The sequence below is a fragment of the Larimichthys crocea genome, chromosome XI (genome assembly GCF_000972845.2).
Source record: "Larimichthys crocea isolate SSNF chromosome XI, L_crocea_2.0, whole genome shotgun sequence".
Classification (NCBI taxonomy): domain Eukaryota; kingdom Metazoa; phylum Chordata; class Actinopteri; family Sciaenidae; genus Larimichthys; species Larimichthys crocea.
The window spans coordinates 2440491-2461247 of record NC_040021.1 but is presented as its reverse complement, the minus strand read 5'-3'; the positions used below and the strand labels follow the sequence as shown (position 1 = coordinate 2461247).

General features: G+C 43.5%; 1 protein-coding gene across 5 annotated transcripts in view; it reads right to left on the bottom strand.

The window, feature by feature from the left end:
* epha7 (eph receptor A7) overlaps positions 1–20300 on the bottom strand; it is a 79323-nt gene extending 59023 nt beyond the window's left edge. For all 5 annotated transcript variants that reach the window (XM_019258490.2, XM_027284125.1, XM_027284127.1 and 2 more), the window contains exons 1-4: positions 20112–20300; positions 18487–18551; positions 17207–17876; positions 418–573 (exon numbers count right to left, since the gene is read on the bottom strand). In XM_019258490.2, the coding sequence (XP_019114035.2) occupies positions 418–573; positions 17207–17876; positions 18487–18551; positions 20112–20205 (985 nt within the window). In that variant the 5' untranslated portion in view covers positions 20206–20300. The remainder of the gene's footprint in view (positions 1–417; positions 574–17206; positions 17877–18486; positions 18552–20111) is intronic.
* Positions 20301–20757: the final 457 nt, after the last annotated feature.

Here is a 20757-nt window from a genome sequence, read left to right as displayed (position 1 = left end):
TTCAGTCTGAATCCCCCCGGCCTGTGTAAATAAGCCATCAATGGCTGTCACATAACTGTTACACTGGCCAGGACAAATGAAGACGCAGGGTGCTGCCTGAGCTGCTGCTGCTGACTGTAATTGCAATCTTTCAGACGGGAAATGGCAAATTGCTCCTCTCATCATTAGCAACCAGCTAAGACAGAAAACAGACATGCAAGCCTGCAAACATAATTATAATGACATACTGGGAGGCAGAGGAACTGCTATGGAACACATCTGGGGCTTTCATGAGACCACTGCAGAATGACTGAACAGGTCTGGCTTGGGCTCTTGAGTGTGTTTTTTTTTCCCTTCACATGTGTGGCTGTTTAAATTCAGATCACCGGCAAGCGATCTGCCGCTGTGTTTACCTAGCAACGGCATGGCATGACTTACTCGTGCAGGCCACAGACGCAGGGTCAGAGAGGGCTCGGTAGTAGCCGTCCTCGCAGTCGCAGCGCCAGGAGCCCTCGCGGTCGTTGAAGCTGTGCGCCGGACAGCGAGAGCACTGAAGGTCCTGGGAGGAAGACTTGTAGAAACCACGACCGCACGCTGCAGAAAGGGAGAGAGAGAAAAAAAAAGAATGAGGCCATGGCAAAGAGAGGAGGACAAAGACGGAAAAAAAAAAGTTCTAAACTCTGTTTGCACAGACAGTATCATGTGTGGATCTCATGTGATTTATCAGTTAGCCCCAAATCTGTGCATAATGAAATTAGCTGCAATGAAACACAGGTGGAGAGGAGTGCTCAATTTCACGATCTGTCATCCTCAATTTTCCAAAAAGTAATTGCAAAAGATGGTTGAATAGGGCAGAGCTTACACCTTTAAAATGATTCAGTGTCTGCTGGCAACAGCTTGTCGCAGGTCTGGTCACATCTATGAGCTGTTTTCCTCTTAAAACGTCTCAGATTGATTCGCTGTTATGCGTAAATTACACTACATTCTACAAAAAAAAGCTAAGTCTGGACAAAAGTTGGCCCACGAACAAAAAAAAAAAAAACTATTAGCATGTTTTCTTCAGTGAAATGATGAAATCTGATTAAAAAACATGTTTGCTTCATCAAACTCACTACTTGTTGGGATGATTTGTGTGCAAGGACCAAAACTCTTTGTACGGGTTGCACAGCTCATTTTTGCCCCTGGCCCCATCTATCAGGTTAATTCAGCCACGCTCGTATCAAAGAAAATCAAATTACACCCACCCACCCAGCATTTTTTATTTAGTAAACCTGAGCTAAGCCAGGTTCACACAGGACTATATTCACTGATGATCTCAGTAGTCATTAAAAATCGCTGAATGTCTTGAGGTGTTATTAGTCCTGTGCAAACACAGTCTGAAAGAGTCACATCTGAATTCCCATCATGAAGAGGGCATGACAGAACAAACCATTGCGTTCACGTCTTAAAGCAGCTGGTATCTGAAAGAACCTGCCCCCCTCGGGCTTCATCAAGCAGGCTGAGCCATGAAACGGCGTCGCAGAAACCTCACGTTGAAGCATTAGCCCGGGGGATTGACTACAACCCCTCGCTTTGAAAGCAAAATAACAAGGCTATTTTTATTCCGACGATTCCTCAGGTCAGTAAAGAGGTCCGACTTGTTTATAACAAGTCCTATCTAGGAGAGGAAACATTCTTCAGTCTGGGAGATAAGCGTACACACCGAGCACAAGAACATGGATCATTTCAACATTGTGCCTTTGACCAAGAGAGTAAACAAACCTCAGACTGACGTGACTAATAAAGAGAGGCTCATCACTGCCTGTGTGGCGAGGCAGTAATTTAAGAATTACACTCTTAAATCCGAATAATTCACCACCACTTTTCTAAAGTCACAAATGATTCTCTGTTCCCAAAAGAGCGATGAAGGCAAGTAATGACAAAGGCAGAACGTAAGTGGCAAATAAAGTACGATGATTCATAGCAGCCTCCCGGTGAATCACACGCATTTGTCGAGTTAATGTTTAAATACCAGTAAGGAGCAAAATGTCTATTCTGGGTTATTTCAGCCTGCGAGTCGACTAATCTGCAGTGACCAGCCGTGTGTGCCAAACAGAGCTTAAGCCTGGTGAAAAACTGCAATCTAGGCCACATGATTTCTTAAACAATCTGCAAGAAATCTATAGTTCTGTGAATAGCTCTGCATACAAACTATCAAATTGCAGGAAAAAATGCATTTTTCATGAGCCACTGGGGGAATTGAGCAATGATTTTCATACTGCGCCCCCCCCCCATTACAAATCTCAGTTCTGCTACATTTTTTAATTTCCCCTTTTCTGGGGGAAAAATATCGGCCTGTGACAGGTTCGGAATAACAAGGACAGAGGCTCTGAGTTTTCTTGTTTCTGAGCGACATGAAGAGGAGGCCGTGGAACGGGGTAGCCTTATTCCAGCTACATGAAAGCCCCCGTCATTCTCTATTTATTGCACTGACATGACCTTTTTTTTCCAAGGGGGAAGAAATACATGATTTTATCTCTAATCTTTCTTTACCTGATCCAGCCAGTAATTGAAAACAGAGCCACGAGGAGGCTGCGAGCGGTGGGTCTTGAATGCTGACCAGGCAAAAACATACAAGAGTCTACAAGTGCTTACTCATCATATTTAGCTGTTTTTCAGTTCAGATATAGCGATATAACTTGACAAACAGTGAAGGGAACCATGTCTGGTTGCAGTATCTGATTCACAGTGTAAACACTCCCCCATGAATGTTGATAATGACACTGAAGGGCTTTCTGCAGCAGGTTAAAGATTGGCTAGATCCCCGTCTAAGACCATGCTTTCTCCCACCACGCCGGGCTGTTTAAACATTCCGATAAGCCAGCGTGTCTTGTTTGCCTTTGGGTTTTCTGAGAGCTCATCTGCTGGGTGGCCGATGTGCGGAGGGGGAAAGCCCGGCAGGGACCGAGGCTATCTCCCATCGCGACCACCACTCCGACAGACAAGAGGATCCACAGCCCCAGATTAGGATGATCACAAGGCCGAGGAGGGGAGGGCTTTGGAAAGTAAACACAGCTTTACTGGGAAAAGTCCAATTCATTTCAACTCTTATTTTCAAAGCTTTCACAGCTCTTGGTTTAAGTTAGGACATTTTCTAAATAAAGATTTTCTTTATTTAATTCTACACATATAGGGCTGAAATACAACCCCACCCGCACGACTTATAGACATGCAAATGTGTAGAGATGGTGGAGTGCGGGCAGCGCCCTGGGTGCCTTGATCAAGGGCACCTCAGCAGTGGGTGTAGATGGTAAAGTGATATCTCTTGAGTTACCATCCCACATGGTCCAATCTGGACTCTTGAACCGGCCACCCAATCGGTTCCCAAACCAAGTTACTGCCACTCCAATAACCAAACTCAAGGTACTGTCCAAAACAATGTACTGATCCGACATCAGTGCTCTTTTCCCCACCTAATATTAAAATCTGTAAACCTGCCTGTGTAAATCTAATTAAGATTATTTATGGCTAAAGTAACATTGGGCTATAACTACACATTAAATCTTAATTAACCCACATAATACATAACAAACAGTAGCTCTGCACTGTATTTTATAACTGCAATTGATAAAGTTGTATTGCCACAATATAATGTAGTTCCTTGTCTTCTCAGTGCGTGCCCTTTAACACTTCTGACCTATCACTACCTTCACGTCATGAATAGACTTCTTGTGAGGCGCATGCAGCAGCAGTAGCTTTATACATCAATATAGCTCATGGCATGAAACCTGCTTAATGTGACCGATATCTATTTAAAAAGTTCCGTTCCAGTTCCCACGTTAATGTAAATGTCGGCTTGTTTACAGCATGTCTGATGACCTTACTGTCATGTAAAAGCCCCGTTCGGAATAACTGTTGATGAAGTTACCATGTTCCCCTATCTAAGAAATGACAGTAACTAGTGTTCATTGTTATCATGACTGATGGGAACGCTTGCCCAAACTACAAAAACAAGGCTGTGTTTTAATAAACTGGTGTTGCCCTTCATCATTCACTTCATTTTCGATGCTTTCTTTTAGGAAAAAGCACATGTTTATCAGTGCGTCCGACTGGGTTTGGAACCCAGAAATGTTTACAGAATCAACAAGCCGGCAAATGAGGCCTCAAAAATCGAATGCCTGCATGACACAGGCGAGTGAGTGTTTCTGCAGCTCTCCCCACCACTGGCAGCACACTGAGTGACAAGTACAAACACAGCCGTCCCCGGGTCCAGCATTCCTTGCCCCGGCGGCGGCGGCGGCAGTGGCAGTACAGCGCACACTGACTCGCTGCTGGCGAGTTTCCGTTCTTGGCAGCAGATGCTGAAGAGAAACTCTTCTTCAGAGACACTGAGATGGGATGATAGCGAGCGAGGGGCTCTTTGTCAACTGTCCCTGCAGCAACACTCTCCTTCTGAGTGGAAATATCTACACAGCAATTACAAGTGTGTTCACAGAGTAGCCTTCTGAACTGACAAGATGACTGACACCTTACTGGAAAACACTGACACACAAACATGTTAGAACATTATACAAAACCCCAGACTCTTTACTACTTTCACTGACTGACAAGAGGACTTCCAGTCCAACGTGTAATTACATTAGTAAGGATGAAGTGTATAAGAGTGACTCCTTGAAAGAGGGGCCATTTATGTAAGTCTGGTCTGCTTCTGGCACAGATAAAGGCCAACTAATGGCTTGTGCTTGTTGACACTGGCCTGTTAAAAAAGCTCAGTGGCAGACACAACAGCCGGCTTATTTACGACACTGAGAAATTAGTTAGTCCTTAGAGAAGCGGGTTGAGGTTAAGCAGAGGGAGAGAGAGAGTGAGCGAGAGAGGGAGGAAAAAATACAAGTCTTACATTCCAGCCAGCTCCTCGGCAGGCTACAGAGCCAGCATCTGTAATTTCCCTTCCAGTGGTCAAGCACTTTCATTCAGTGATGTGTGTGGGGACAAGCTGCAGTCAGCAATTTTACACAGAGAGAGGAAGAGGAGCCTGAGAAAGGAGAGCTCCTCGGAGGAGTGGGATAGAGATCCTGTGACTACAGTGTCTCAATCACAGCACACAGTGGCCCAGAGAATAAAACAAAGTCTCCTTATCTTATGCAGACACACATACACAAAAAAGGGGGAAAACGGATTTCTGTATTTTTCCAAGATCTCGGTTTATTTCTTTTTTCCTCTGAGCTGAGCTTCTTAACATTCTTGAATTACTTCCAATTTCTCTCACGCTTTGGCAGTGTCATGACACTCTGGGTGAGGGACAGCGAGGGCGGTGGGAGAGTGCCAATGACTCCTTATGTGACAGCCTGACATATCCCTTCCTGGCCAAAATAGAAAATAATCATTCCCCTTGTCTCGGGGTGACGCCATGGCTGTTAATCTTGTGCCTTCGGTAACAGATCTAATTCCAAATTTGCCCTTTTTTTGTTTAGCGTGTATTTTTCCATGTTCTGGAGCTGGTTAGTAAAGCAAAGCCAACTGAACTGTGTTCATGGCATCAAGAACCAAAGACATAAAAGTGTCAACTATGACCAAGAATTCTTCACAGAATCTGAAACGTGAGTGGAAGTGCAGATCACAATATTCAGGTCATGTGGATCTTCATGGTTATGTGGGGGCAGAAAGTATTTTTTCAAATTACCTCTTTTTGTTTCTGTCTCATTTTCCAGTTTATGAACTTTGACTGGTTTTTGAATCGCAATGTCCATCGGATCAAGAACAGTCAAGTTTCAAACTTGACCAAACTAAACCAAGAATGCTCGGTCAGATTTATTGTCAGAGTCCGACCAGGTCTGGTTTGGGGTTGTCCTACTTTGGGTATCTGCATAGGTAGATGTGCTGTGTGTCATATCTGCACTAAATGTGGCCATAACAGTATCCACAAGGATGGTGACGCGAACCCTTGTGGACGGATTTGCACTTTTGGACCCTTGTGACTCTGATGATGTAGTAGATGTAAAAATGTAGTTATCAGACGTAGTTATTTCATTGGTGTCTGTATCAAAAACCTGATAACAAAATCCTGTCCTGGCGAAACTGGAAGCTGCGCTTCTGTACTTGCTCACAGCCCACAAATCCAATCAAGGTTACAATCCTTATTACTACTGAGCACAGAGAATTCTAGGTGGTCCAAGTAGGGTAGCTGGGATATTGAGTTTCTCCCCATCTGTTTCAATATCACTGTGGAAATGCTGAAAGTTCAAAGCTGCTGAGTGTGAATGTGAAAGATTCTCAGTTTTTTTTGCAAACTACCAGGACCAGAGTGAGAATGACTAGCGTGGGCCTTTCTGTCTCCACAGTCCAAGCATGATGAGTCCTGTCAGGGCTGAGCCTACCCCCTTCTTCGACTGCCGGCCTGATTATGTGTTAAATCCGCCCGTGTGTCGGGATGGATGTGGAAAGAATGCACGCTGAAGGGAGCTGAGCGGGGCTGCGGAGACCCGGAGAGAGCAGCCTGGAGATAGCACCCCATTAGAGTGATAAAAGAGGCAGAGGGAGGAGAGCAGCCGACAGGACCAACATGCAGCCCACCGCCGCTGATGAATGCCAGGTGGAACGGGTCAAGCGTGATAAAGGAAACAGTTTATTTTCTTATTTCAAAAAAACACCATTTCTTTCTGTAAAATGCTCGCTGCCCTTCCGATTGTGAAATGTCTTTATAAATATGGTCTCTAAACACAGGCTGGTATGATGGGGGGCCTGTAGTTTACAAGAAAATGTTTCTTCAAGTGTCTTTTCCTTTGTTGGCATGATTCTCACATCTAATGCAGAGCTGAACTCTATGCACACCCCTGAACACAGCTGTGTATTATATTTTATTATATTTAATATTTTATCTATGTTTCGATACAGCAAGATTACAGTTTTGGAACTGATGCCAAAATTATGCTTTTTTTTTGCCATACCTTACGTATGTTTTTCTATTTTAGCGATTTCCATTAGCCGAAAAATGGTCAAAAGCTGTAGACAAAAAGCTGGTTGATGAACATTGATTTGAGAATGTTTTATCGCAGATGGCTTTTTACAAATCTCTTTTTTTTTTTTTCAGAAACCCAGAGGCCTTTAAAGGCTCCAAACTTGACTGTTTGTGCTGATTTGGGAAAGGACAGCAGTGATAGTATCAAAATCTAGTTTGCGTGCGTATATTCCCTAAAAGTTTTAATACAATAAACCTGAGAAATCTGCTCCAATCTAAAATTATTACATTTAACTAAATACCTGTCTGAATCGAATATGACCAGAAATGTGATGGTACTTGACAATTTTGCGACAGCCCATGCTACAAAGACATTCCTGTTGATGCCAAAGGAAATATCCCTGATATCCAGAGTCACCTGTGAAAAACAAAGACCTTCTCTCCCACTAACACATCTGATCGCTTCTATTACATTGCAATCCGTTGTTAATACTTCCATAAACAGTCTCTATCAGCTATTTCAAAACAGCCTGTGTCTAGCTGGATGTTCAGACAAGCATGAAATGCTATTTAAAAACCCAACTCCTGCTTTATGTTTCTCGGTTTTACTTTCAGGGCATACGATTAGGACCATGACCGTGCGTTACGACTGTAGAGAAGGATGTCAATAGCTCACACAGAGCTTATTTCTTATGCATTAATGTAGCCTGGGGGCTGTGTGTGTTGCTCTGATTAGATGTGACTTATGTTCTTTGCCTCAATAAATAGTAGGCCTTGGTGTGGACATTCATCAGGCTCTGTTTACTGGCATTTTATGCATACTGAACTATGGCTGCATCTCTTTTATGGACTAAAAAGCCTGTGGTGTTTTCCTCTGCAATGTAAGAGGCAGTACATCTTGTGAGTAATTTCAGAGCAACACTGGCAGGCAGACCTGGGAAAAATCCTAGCTGAGTGTATTTCTTCTACTTGAAAAGCCAAAGGACAGCTCAATTGATCTCATCTTGCGGGTGATGTGTGGACTTTTGTAGCAGCAAAGGTTTTAGAGAAATCAAGTGCACCTTGAAGGAAGACATGAGTTATTTATTAAGCTCACTGTACTGCCTTACTAACACTTTGTTTATAGCTTTGCATCATCTAAATGCTATTCAATGCACTCTAATATTATGCCACAGAATGTTTGTCACTAATACCTTTTTTCATGTTTTGTTTTTTAGTCAGATCACAGGATCAACAAAGGAAGCAGCAGGTGTTTGTCGATATGTTCTTTTTCCTCTGAGCCCGTTGCTCCGCTCCAAATCTCTTTTTTTCTTCTTCTTTCAATAAAGAAAGAGATGCTCAGCAGCTGGCTTTTTTGCCGGCAGACATGTTAATCTCCCACCTATGAGAGGCGAGGCGCCTATCTAGCTCCGGGAAACAGTGGCAGATCACACAAAGAAAAAGGAAAAGAACTGAGGCCGTGCTGAAAATCTCTTCACGGGACGTAGATAGAGTTTCAATGTCAAACCCTTTTCCAACCAAGCTCATTTCGAACACCAACACCTCCCGTGGGAGGGAGGGAACCAAGGACATGGCTACAATAAGGCCAAAGAAGAATTCAGATTAAAACGGAGCCACTGAAACACAAGTTTAAACAATCTGATGTCATATTGCGCTGGATCTAGATCGTCCCTTCACCCCACACATACTTGGAATGGCTCTGTCTGGATGCACTCCACACATACAGACAACCGACCCATTCATCCGAGGTACCTGTGCTTAGCGGGAGATAAGTAGCTTTCCACGAGAAACAAAGAGAAGATTAGCATTCCCTTACACTGTGTTGGAGGGCATGCAGCTTTGCCCTCTGAGCAGAGAAACCCAAAGGAAGTGCCTGCCTGGTTGTTCACAGCAAAGATCAAAGCCAGACATTGATGAAGTTATACTAAAATATAAGCTCCTGCTCCTGCTATGGTGCTACATGTAATGCTGCAGCCAGTCTACAAAGTCTGACATAAAAGTGGGACAGTGATGAACATTTTATCATTGATCATTTATACAATTAATTTCTGTTAGTTTCAGATTAGCTTCGTGATGATACAAGTAACTTTACCCTTTTAGACATCTGGACATTTAGTGTGGATTCAGTGTTTCTGGAAAGAATAATGTTATTGAAATGCTGTTGACTTTTTTTTTATCTCTTAATTTTCTGAGCATTGCAAACGATAATCATTGACCTCTATTTTAGTGGGCTAATGCAGAAATCTCAAAAACACTCAACAACAAAACTAATGAACTAATGAAACAAAACCAGACACCTCCAGCAGTACATAAGTTAATGTGTTTTTGCTGTTTGGGGACATGACTGGTGATAATCCCGTGCAGCCATGTGTATTTTTCTTCTTGACCACAAATCCCATGAAATTAGACCACCATCCTGCTCTTGTAAACACTCACTAGAGCAATAAATGCGTATTAATCCACTGCTGAAAATGGTCCCCGATAAATGCACTCGTCCTTGGGTAGCGCTGGTTAAACACTTAAATGACCGGCTGTTTTTGGGAACTATAGAACCTTTAAAAAATGTAAACTAAATTTGTGACCCACTTAAAAAAAAATGGTAGGAACCATTGGACATGTGGCTGGGTGCTACAGAGATGGTAGCACAGTCAGAAAGTACTGATGAACTATTGAAAAACTGATTTGTTGATGCCAATTTTATTTTTTTAACCTTCATATTTAGGAGAATGAGACTATGCACAAAGGGTGAATACACATATATAAATAGAGCTATATACAGTATATGTGTGCTTTTTGTCCTTAAAAATATAAAGGAGGTTGTAGCCTAACACGATCTCACTTGAGACAGACGCTTCAGCTTCATTACAGTTGCTGCTGACAGCAATACAAATTACCAACAACAAACGCGAACACCTGTTTTCTCTTTCAGCTCTCCTGCTGGTTTTACTACTTGCAGTCGGTGGCGGAAAATGAAGGGCATTTTAAGATTAAACCTATTACATCAGTAAATTCACAGCCTCTCACTCCGCGTGAGCTGCAGCGGAATCTCAATTCTGTGCGCAGTCCTCCTAAGAGGTCTCTGCTTCTTTGAGCTATCATGCCGAGTGAGCTTTTTGAAATGGATTCCCAGTGACATGGAAAATGTCCCTACCTAATCGTCTTTTGTTTAGTTCATTTAACGCGCATGAAAACAGGAGAGTGGGCCCTTAAGGCCAGCCAAGCGGCCACCTTGAATGGATGAGGTGGTCAGCTCTAAAAAAAAAAAAGGGTGCGGTGCGGATCAGGGGAGGACTTTGCATTCTGGAGGATGAAAGCCAAAGGGTCCAAAGGTCTGACCAATCCAAAGCCCCCTGCAGCCCAAGCAAAATCGGCACTGAAAATGTCCCCCAGTCAGCAACAATCTCTGAATTGTGCCAGTGCCTACCAACCCTCCTGACCCAGCCCCCGCCCATTCCAATCCACCACCACACACCCTCCCTACCTCTGATTCCAGAGCTGTGACAAAAAGAAATGGAACAATGTCAAACTAGCTGCTCATCTCACTGCTGTGGACACCATGAGCTCCCCTGACACAAAGACACTGGCCTGGCCTCAGATGATCCACGTGTGACTGAGCAGATCTGGATTGTTCCTAAATTTTCATCCAAATCAAAAAATAAAATAAAATAAAATAAAATAAAATAAAATAAAATAAAATAAAATAAAATAAAATAAAGAACATAAAAGAGATATTATGTTAATATATTTTGCTATTATTATACAAAATGACTAGCAGATGATTAGATAATTCACATAATCTTTAATAATCATTAGATGAGCCATGGAGTTGATTATTCTCTGTCTGGTTGTGGAAACATTGGTGACTTTCTGTTTTGCCAAGCTGTCTTCATGTTAACCCAACTCTCTGGAAGAAACAGCAGAATTTCCTGCAACAGAACCATCCTAGACACATTTTAAGTTCTGCTTCCTCTGCTCTGGATGTAAGTGGAGGGGAAAAAAGTGTGAAGTTATGTAATAAGTTATTGATTTTCTTCTTAAAGGAAGACTGAAGTACTGAGCCAGTGGTCTGAAGCATCCCAGAGGAGCAGCTCCACTGACAACAGGGCCCTCCCCGCTGCCTCTTAAAGGTGGTGAGATCCCGGTCTCAGTCACATATCACTTTCACCTCCATGCCACAGGGGCACAACACAGAACACCAAAGACATTGTCTTCTGACATGGAGTTCGCCTGTCTGATCACGTCCCTCTCAAAGCAGTCAGCAGGCAAGCAATTACAAAAAAAGACATCTGTGCCACAGTTTGGATAGCTAAAAAGGGCAAAAGCTTAGAACTGCAAGAGGTATGGAAGACGGGATCGATGGAGATGTCTGAACCTGTTAGTGCAAGTAGAGATGAGGGCTGCTGCACCGCGGGGAGGGCTCTTTTGTCATGCAGGGAGAGGGGGCCGGAGAGGTGACTCTTCTGGCGATCAGGGGTCAACTGCTGCGATCATCCATCTTCTGTCTTGACAGTGTCCTGTCAGCCAGGGCGCTCATGTTACTAAACACAACAGGCAGGCCTCTATTGTGGCGCTTCGCTGGTCTGCAGCCATGTGTAAATGAAGTTAATATTCACTGACCTCATGCATGGCCAAATGCAGACCCCAGTGTCACCTTGGAAATAACGCTATCTGACGCAAAGTCGCGGAGGTCTCTTCTTTTGAAGGGTTAACAAAGTCCCTTACCAGTATGGCTGACCATATGCCTTTGTTTGCGTGAGAATGAGGGCTGTTTACTTTCTGACTATTCATGTGATGCAACATACGGTCTCAAATTTGGACTGGTGGGTCAAATTCCAAGACCTGGATACTGATAAGTCATCATTCCAGCATTAAATAGCTGGTTGGTGCAATTTGCATCTAAGTCAGTCAAACCAGAACTCAAAGCTCACAAAGCGAGCACATAATCCTGGAATCAGCACAAAGTACTCTACCCAAAATTGCATCGAGGGTAAACAACAGCAATAAATCTGCTTAGAAGCCATGTAAGAAATATGGTGCCTAGATCAGATCTTGCAAAGAAAAGCAGAAAACTTTTCTTCATCATCAAAAGTAATCCACTTGATTATTGCAGATCAATGTTTCTGACAGGATTAAGGTTAGGATAACCCTCATGCCACAAACCTGTATATAAAGAAAGTGAAAACTACCCAGGATTCAAGAGTTAAAGTAAAGAACCATAAGGTTACTAGTGTTAGGAAAATATCCCATGAGATTTGTTTTTGTTCCTCTTAATAGTGTTCTCTGAACGAGGTTTGTGTGCCTACAACAGTTGAGCGGACTGAGTTTTTCCATCAGCTACTTGATATTCATGTATGCATGAGTCAGTAGCTGCAGCTTATCAGCAGAGGTGAGAGACAAACCCATTAACAGTGACCAGACAGTGGCAGCCTCGCGTCCTTCTTTAAGATCACTCCTCTGCGCTGAGATTGTGTGTTTTAGATCCATGTTCACCTCAGTGTGGTGTATCTGTGAATCTGAAAACCAGTTGGAACCTTCTGTTTTCTGTCCTTTTGTTTCTGCATATGAATTGGTGCGCTTCGTATGAATGTACTTAGAGACAAATATTTACCAAGCCAAACGACTTTGTGAATGAGCCATCCGGTGAATGTTTTGTTGCATATGTAAAATGAGGCGTTTGTATTTAATTTGACGTGTTGACAGGGGCAGCCGGATCCCACAGAAAGTGCTGCTGGCACCAGCTCAAGCGAGTGTATCCCGGGAAACAACTTCTTCTTGCTTTTACTTCTCATTTGGAAGTGTATATTTAAAAGGGGGGCACTGGATGTGGAAGAAAAATAAATACTCTTTATTGCAGCTTGCCAAAGCACGATTTCAAACATTCTGCTTCTCGACTAACTGTAGCTGTGGTTTAGTGTCCTGCTAATGGGTAGATTAGATAGAGCAAAAAGAACTGCGCAGGAACATAGGAATATCGTCTGGTCATGAAGACAAGTCTACATCTGTTCTCAGTAGAGCAACTTCAACTGAAATGCAACACTCTTTTCACTGGCTTAGCTATTGTTCTGCTGCAACAACTGAGCATTTAATCATGAAATGCAGTGACTGTTAGAATGTGCTCAACATCAGAATCATAGATACATAATGAATAATGAAAATTACTGTTACGGTTATGCTCGGCACACTAATAACACTGGAAATCCAACTAAAATTAAAATATTAACATATTTACAACTTGAAACAATTAAATAATCAATGAAAGTTACTTTTCAACAATTTTATTAATCAGAAGATTTTTTTATATATATATTTAAAGAAATATCTAAAAATATCTTATCCTAATTCATTGTTTTCTTTTGTTTTTATTTAAGTTCACAAAATATCTTTCGATTTGGACTGTTAGTTGAACAAAACAAGCTCAAAGATAAGCCCAGGGTTACGGAAACATGAAGTGGATTTTATAGACCAAACAAGAGATGAATTAAGAAAATAGTTAAAATAATAATTGTTGGGTAAAACTAACTATTTTTAATGGTATCATACCTACCATTAAAAATAGTTAGTTTTACCCAACAATTATTATTTTTCTAATTGTTCAGTAGACTCCAAACAGACATCTTTAAATCCTTTGCCCAAACAATGCTTCAAATCTTATCCCTAAGTGATCAATTTTAGGACACCGTCAGTTGTATTGGTAGTAACATCCTGAGCACAGAATACCACATCTGTTTGTCTGACTACTACCTGCCAGGCCAAGACAACAAGGAGGAAAAGCCCTGGGCTGTGGAAGAATGCTACCATTCAGAGGAAGCATACATTGGTAGTGACAAGACGAGCTCCCATCCATCACCAATTTATTTCAGTCTTGAGTGATTTAAGTCCATTTGGATGTCCTGCGGATTGGGCGCACACCTGTCATTTGCATAATTAAGCTCTGCAGCAGTTGTAAAAGACAGCCATTTGGTGTATTAAATTCACACCTTATCAATCAGGGGAGCATCAAGATGTATGAGGACCTCCTGACTCTTGGCTTCCTGGCTTCATTTGAAATGCTAAGTGAAGCTTTTTCTCCAGGCCTGGAGCTGGGCCTGGCCGCCCTGCCGCCTGGTGGCCTCCATACACGTTAGTTATCATGATCAGACCCCGACTGCTCAGCCCCATCCCTCAGGGGGCTCAATCATCAATCAGTCTCCAACTAACTTCTGTCCAACTCTCTGACAGTCAAGATGGATGGTTCCAGCATCTACAGGATGCTGTATCCTCTCATTAATTCTCTTGTTAGCATGCACTGATAGCAGCAAGATACGGCCTGTTTAATCTGTTTTCCACCAGATAGAGGAATCTCCCTTTTTTTTGGATCGAGGGTCAACAGTTAATCATTTCTCAGGCACTGGTTACTTAGTACCACAATGATGTGATGTGTCAAAATCGGACAACATACATTCCCGGGATTGAGCGGAACAAAGACACCAATGTCCTCCCACAAGGGCCCTCTCTCTGTCTAAACGACTCTGTGGCTCCTTTGCAACCAGTAGCAAGCGCTAAACAAGACCAGCGGATGAATGGGCGCTATTTTCACAACACGCACTTCTTCGCAAAATGAAGCGCGCGCAGGCTGCGGGGACACTTCAACTGGCCTTTTTCAACACCCATTACACTGAGACCACCAAACGCAGCGGGCGGAGAAGAAGAGTGACATTTACTGCCCCAGATTGCCACACAAAGAGTTAAAGAGAGACAGAGGGAGGGGGGGGGGGCACAGGGGTGAAAGACAAGGGGTCCCTCTTTGCTGACGGTGATGAATGAGTGGATCACAACACGTTTCGGAGGAGGCCTTTGCATCCACAGAGGGGGCTCCTCAAATGACATGACTGACAGCTCAACTCACTTACTCCACCTGCACCCGCCCTCCTACAGCTGAATATTTTACACGGCAGCCATGTTCTAATCACAGAACCCTGCCGATACTAAAATAGGCCAGTTAGGGATTGTCTTTGGCATGTGCTTCAAAAGGAGCGTCTGTCAGATCATTCCACGGTGTCTGAAACCCTACGCACCTTTCCGATGTCAGAACTAGTGCGGCCAAGTCCAAAAATTTAAACTGCTTTTCTGTTTGAGCATGTAGGGAGATAAATACAGAAAATATGTCGCGTGAAAATGTGCATTTTTGGTGGCTACTCAAAAATTTCAAAATCTAGCTACGGCACTGATCCCTCGGATTGCTCTGACAAAGCGCCTGAAATCCCCTGGTAATGATGGAAGCAACAGGGTTGCAGCAACTTCTGTAACTTTTCCAAACCCAATAATGTAACACGTTCCTTTTATGCAGGAAAGGTTTGAACTTATGTCTCATGTGTGCAAACAGATCCCATGGTAAGAACAGAGAGACTGTTGGAAACTCAGCACTGTTTCCTATTTGTTTAACCCCCCCCTCCACTTTAGGTAGGTATAAACACTTTTACCTTTAGACGTGTTCAGACAAACTAGCTTCTTTGAAGCATACTGAACCCTTTATACTAAAGGTAGTGCATCGCCACGGGGCACCATTATAAAGATGTACTTTTACACCACTAAGACAAGCTAGTCTGAGGTCCAAATGCCAGGGTTTCACATTTTTAACAGTTACAGCCACTTGGACTTATTGCTCTGCTGTTCAGATGATAGAAATACTTTGAATAGGTTTTAGATTGTGCTGGGGGAAACTACTGAATGGACAATTTAATGTCAGTGGAGCTGCTGGAAGAAGTGCTGATGGTGCACCGTGATTCTCATTTTATTTAGATTAACTACCCCTTAATACAAAGGCTTCTCATGCCTCAGTGGAGATAAAGCTCATAAAGGTGCAGTGTCAAGACTGGAATTTGATCCACATACACATTAAGGAGCCTTCTTCCTCATGCTTTAAACAACCTGCAGGTAGGTTCACTGAAGCCTATGTGTGGGTAGTTGACACATGAACAGATTAATTAATAGAGAGATGCAACAGTCTCATGTTCTGAGAGCTGTAATAAGAAAAGGTAGCTAAAATTACTTTGACAAGTCGGAGCTATTGGTTGTTATGCTACATCGCTCTCCCCGTGGAAATAAATTGTGGGCTTTCTTTCCACCAAAGGGCACAACTGGATACATGGATGCATATTAAAACAACAAGAACAATAAAAAGGAGCTCCGTGGGGTTGAATCAGCGATAGCCTGCTAACATTAGAGACACGGCACAACTTGAGGATGGTTGTGTTGCTCTAAATTACATGGCCTAATATATTTCATTAACACACCTCCCTCAGTGGGGTCCCTAATGGATGACAGCGTGGCATAAAAGCTTGTCTGCCAGGGACACTAATTTGTTCTTAGATGCATTCCATTCAATTATTACTGGCTGCTGCTTCTCATAAGCTGCTTAGATTGAGGTTGCCCACTTTGCCAAAAAAAAAAAGGAGGGCTTGGCTGACAAGGCAGGACACTTAAGTTCTGTGACCTAAGTCACCCCCCTTTTAATCCATAGTGATTTTTATCTTTCAAGTCAGGTGGCCACTGAAAATAATCCTCTAAGCGTTCAAAGTGACAGCAAGCATTTTATTGTTAATTGTAGCGGCACGATCCGGCACCACAACAATGCAAAACTGAGCCACGGCGAGGGTGTATTTGCCCTTCCTGTCCGGCTCCTTCATAAATATCCCGAGGCCTAAATGCCACAGTGCGACGGCTATTTGTTTTCCCTCTCTGTCAGGGTCATTTGGCCGGGGTAGAAAGATACTGAAAGGACTGGCTGGACTTCCTCTAGACCTGCGTATTCTGCTGGTGATTGTTTTGGCTCGCTTCCAGTAAGACAGAGAGGGGTGTTCAAGCTGATGACCTAAACTCGAGTTATTATTTAATCCCAGTGTCAACAGAATCATGGCTGTAAATTAAGATCCTCGTAATCAATGAACACAAATTCCAATTATTACAGCGGGGTTTGTTTGGCCTCAGTACTTTATCCATCTTTACTGCTGTCTGATCAGCTGTTTTAATCCCATTTGCCAACAAAACTATTCAGCCAGCGATGCCTAAATTGTCATTCACCTGCTTTGCATAATCAAATCACAAATACTCCCCAGTTTATTGCATGTGCTTTTTTTCTTGGCACACCTTTTGTTGCGTGATATCCGGGATGCCCCTGACTGATGATTAAAAGATAATTCAACAAGAAAGAAAAAAAAAAAAGAAAACTCTGGGAATACTAATTAGTCTATTAAATGACTGCTAAAAATAATGTTTCACTCTGATCACGACAGAAAAAGAACAGGCACTCACGTTCGCAGGCGTCTCCTTTCTGATGAAATCCAGCTTTACATATACATTTCCCAATGGGCACCAGCCATTCCCCTTCGGCGCTGCAGTGCATCTTGGGAGAGTTGTCGGCCTCCTCCTCGGCATCGCTCACGCACATGCCCTCGACCTCCACCAGCGAGGAGAACTCTGATCCCGTCACGGTGTCTGGGAACGTGGCCAGGTTCTCGATGATAGACCAGCACTTCTTGTAATAAACTTTGACAGAGACCAGGGCGATACACGCCCCTACATCCTGGAAGGCCAGGTAGAAGCCACGCCTGGACAGGGGGCCAATTATGCGCACTTCTGTATTCAGCTTCATCTTCCTCTCGCCCAGGTCGCCCTGGGTGAAGCTTTCATCTGCGGCGATTGTGTCAATTTTCACATACTGGTTCTCCCGTAAGCTCCTGCCCACCTCGGAATCTGTTTCCTGGTAATACAAGTTGAACGTCTCCTTGCATGTGCCCACCACACCAGGTAGGCTGTTACAATCCCTCAAGGTGAACTTCAGTTCCACAAAAATTCTCTGGGCATTGCCCTTCTCTATCCAGTTAGTCCGAAGCCAGTTATTCTGATTGGGCTCCATGACTTGGCAAACCTGGTATGTGCGAATGGGCGTGTAGTTTTCATCCAAGCCGCTGATCTCTTCCCACTGAAAGAAAGATTTGCAAATAAATGCATCCATTAGAGAACGTCAGCGGGTTTGAATATGGACGGGAGAGCCGTCAAACTGAAATAGATATCTAATGACTGGCAATCAAACTGGAGGTTGTTACTCGGTAATGAATATGACAAAGGTGCATGAATTTAGACGTTTAGTCTTACTCTATAATAAACTGCAGGGAATGAAGGCAGATCAGCAGCTGCGCGTTGTTGTATTTTTAATTGCACAAACACATCTTTTAAAGAGTGAGCGTGTTCAGTTTATCTGCTCCTGCTCACATTATTTATTAAAAAAGTTTCTCATACACTGCTTTTAATCAGACTAGCGAGTTGGAAGTGGTTTGCTTAAGGCCTTTGTGCTGTGAATGCAGGCAGAGTTTAGGGGCAGAAACAACCTCTTGCATTCTGTATCTTTTAATCTGGGAAGACTTTAGTGAGCGGGGAATTTTAGGCTACTGATCCTCATGTATGTTTCATGTCTCTGTATGAGTATTATTATTCCTATCACATATGTGGGACATCAGAGGAAGCTATAGGGGGAAAAACATAGATATGGAGTACATCTGTGTGCCAGCGATGCAGAGATTCTGCAGACTTACCCCATTGGGAGGATAGGAGATCCACTCCAGTTCTGTCTGCTGTGCCTTGGAGTCCAGCAGAATCACTAGTGACAGGAAACCGAGAAGCAGGTGGTTAAATCTCACCGGGGCACCGGGGCTGGGTATTACTGATAGGCCACACAGCCACATCTATAGCGCATATAACCGTGACCTAATTTCTAACAGCAGCACCAGCACAAAGCACAAACATTCAATAATAATGTAGCAGCAGACAGGTCCTCATGTCTGCGGGGGAACTTTGTGGGAGACAAATGGAGGCAGTGGCAGTGCGCACAAAACGGAGACACGCATTAGAACGTGTCGGGGATCATTACGCGTGAGATTTAAGAACATGCATGGTGTTAAATGTGGTTTATTTTACGCATCGCTCCATTAAAACTCGATTTCGCAGTGGAAGTTGTTGCGTTAAGGTCAAAGCAGCGGCTGCTGCTTCCATTCCGACGCACGCACACACACACAAACAGTACATGCGCTTAAACTGAGCAATATTTTCAGCTCAAAGCAGCCCCTAAAAACTAACAGTGGAGCCACTCCATTCCTTGTTCGCAGTTTTTTCATCTTTAGAAGGAGATCTGTGGTTTTGTGTTGTGGAAGCGTGCGAGAGCGCAAAACGGCGCCGCGGCGGCTTTCACCCAAATCAAGTTGTTTTAATCATATTTAATATCAGCAGACAGTGGCACCGTGAAAAGGGGGACAGCAGCCAGGACGCACCACCGTACAAAAAATAAAAGCCCCGGTTATTTTACAGCTCTGGTGTGGAGCTCTGTGAAATCCCGAATATAAACACCGAGGATCTACAGTCCATATCAGCATAACATCCAGACCGCGCTCGGTTATTACACTGTTTTTTTCGCTGGTGAGAAAATCCCTACATGTCTGCGATTTTCTGTTTTTACGCATCAGATAATATGATTAATTAAAACAGATTTAAAGTGACAATTTTCAGCCGTCTGGAGTTTTTAAAAAAATCCTCTCTCAATTTGGTGATTTCCAGCCTTGATTCTGGCCAACTTGAGCGTCTGATGCAGATTACGGCTCCGCATCAATCTACTGTATTTTCCTTCCAAGAAACAAGACAGGACTGTTCACTTTGGAGGGAATAACCTTCGGAAACTGCGTCCAGATGGACGGCTCACTCACTCCACACACACAGCGGAGCGGAGCGAGGCGAGCCTGCCGGGACGATCGATCCGCTGATATTACCTAGTTTGCCGTGATAGATTGTTAATGTTTAACAAGCAATCTAGTTTTGCCGACAGCGCACTGGTATTAGTAGTATAAAAATAAATAAAAAAATATATAAAAAATACACAAGAGCCGCTGCGTCTGATCGGAGCTCTACAGCGTTTAATTGCCGTGCGTAAAAACACCGAGAGGTCGCTCGCAAACAGCCCGGGAGCAGACAGCGCTGTCATCCCCCGCACACCGGCCTCATCTGGCCGCAGTGGGTGAATAAAAATCCACCTTTTAGTGTCATAAAAATCGCTTTGTATTTAGAGAGAATATATTTTAAAAAACAAGAATCTGTCTGCTGGATTTGGACACATCTCTGTTAATTCTTCCAAATGCGGCGGGATGGAAGAGTCCAAACTTTAAGAACTTACCTTCCTTCGCATTCTGTGCTTCCCCGCTGTCTACACAGCAGCATAAATGAAGGCAAAATGTAATCCACAGACACGGGATAGACCTAGAGAGCATGGTGCAGCCGCGGATTTCAATCTAGACCGTAACTCGCTTTGCCACCGTCTCGCGTGCTTCCCATTGACGACACTAAACCGGCTCTATGTACAACAATCCGCTGCTCCTCCACTCAAATAGCGTCTGCTGCCGCTGGGAGGAGACTGTGGCTGTCAAGTAGACGGGCGGAGGTGTCGTCCAATCGTGGCGCAGAAGAGGAAACGTCGCGCAAAGCGGAGGCCAATGGGCGCGCAGAGGTGGACTGGATTTGACGGAGGAAATGTTGTCACAACTTGGTTTAGATATTTTTGGTTTTCTTCAGGAAAAGGGCAAGGGATGCTCCAGTACAGTCAGTGTCTCGACAGACAGACAGACAGACACACACACATACACACAGACACACAAACGCCAAGAGGATTCTGGGTGGTTGAAATAGATCCTGTGAGATCCTCAACTTTAAAGTTTATTTCATTTTCTTCTTACGTCACATTTGAAACTTTTTTTCTTCTTCTTTGTGAGTTCTGATGAGACAGATTTGTGTTTTGTGTTTTTCCACCTGTCTCATCTGCCCCC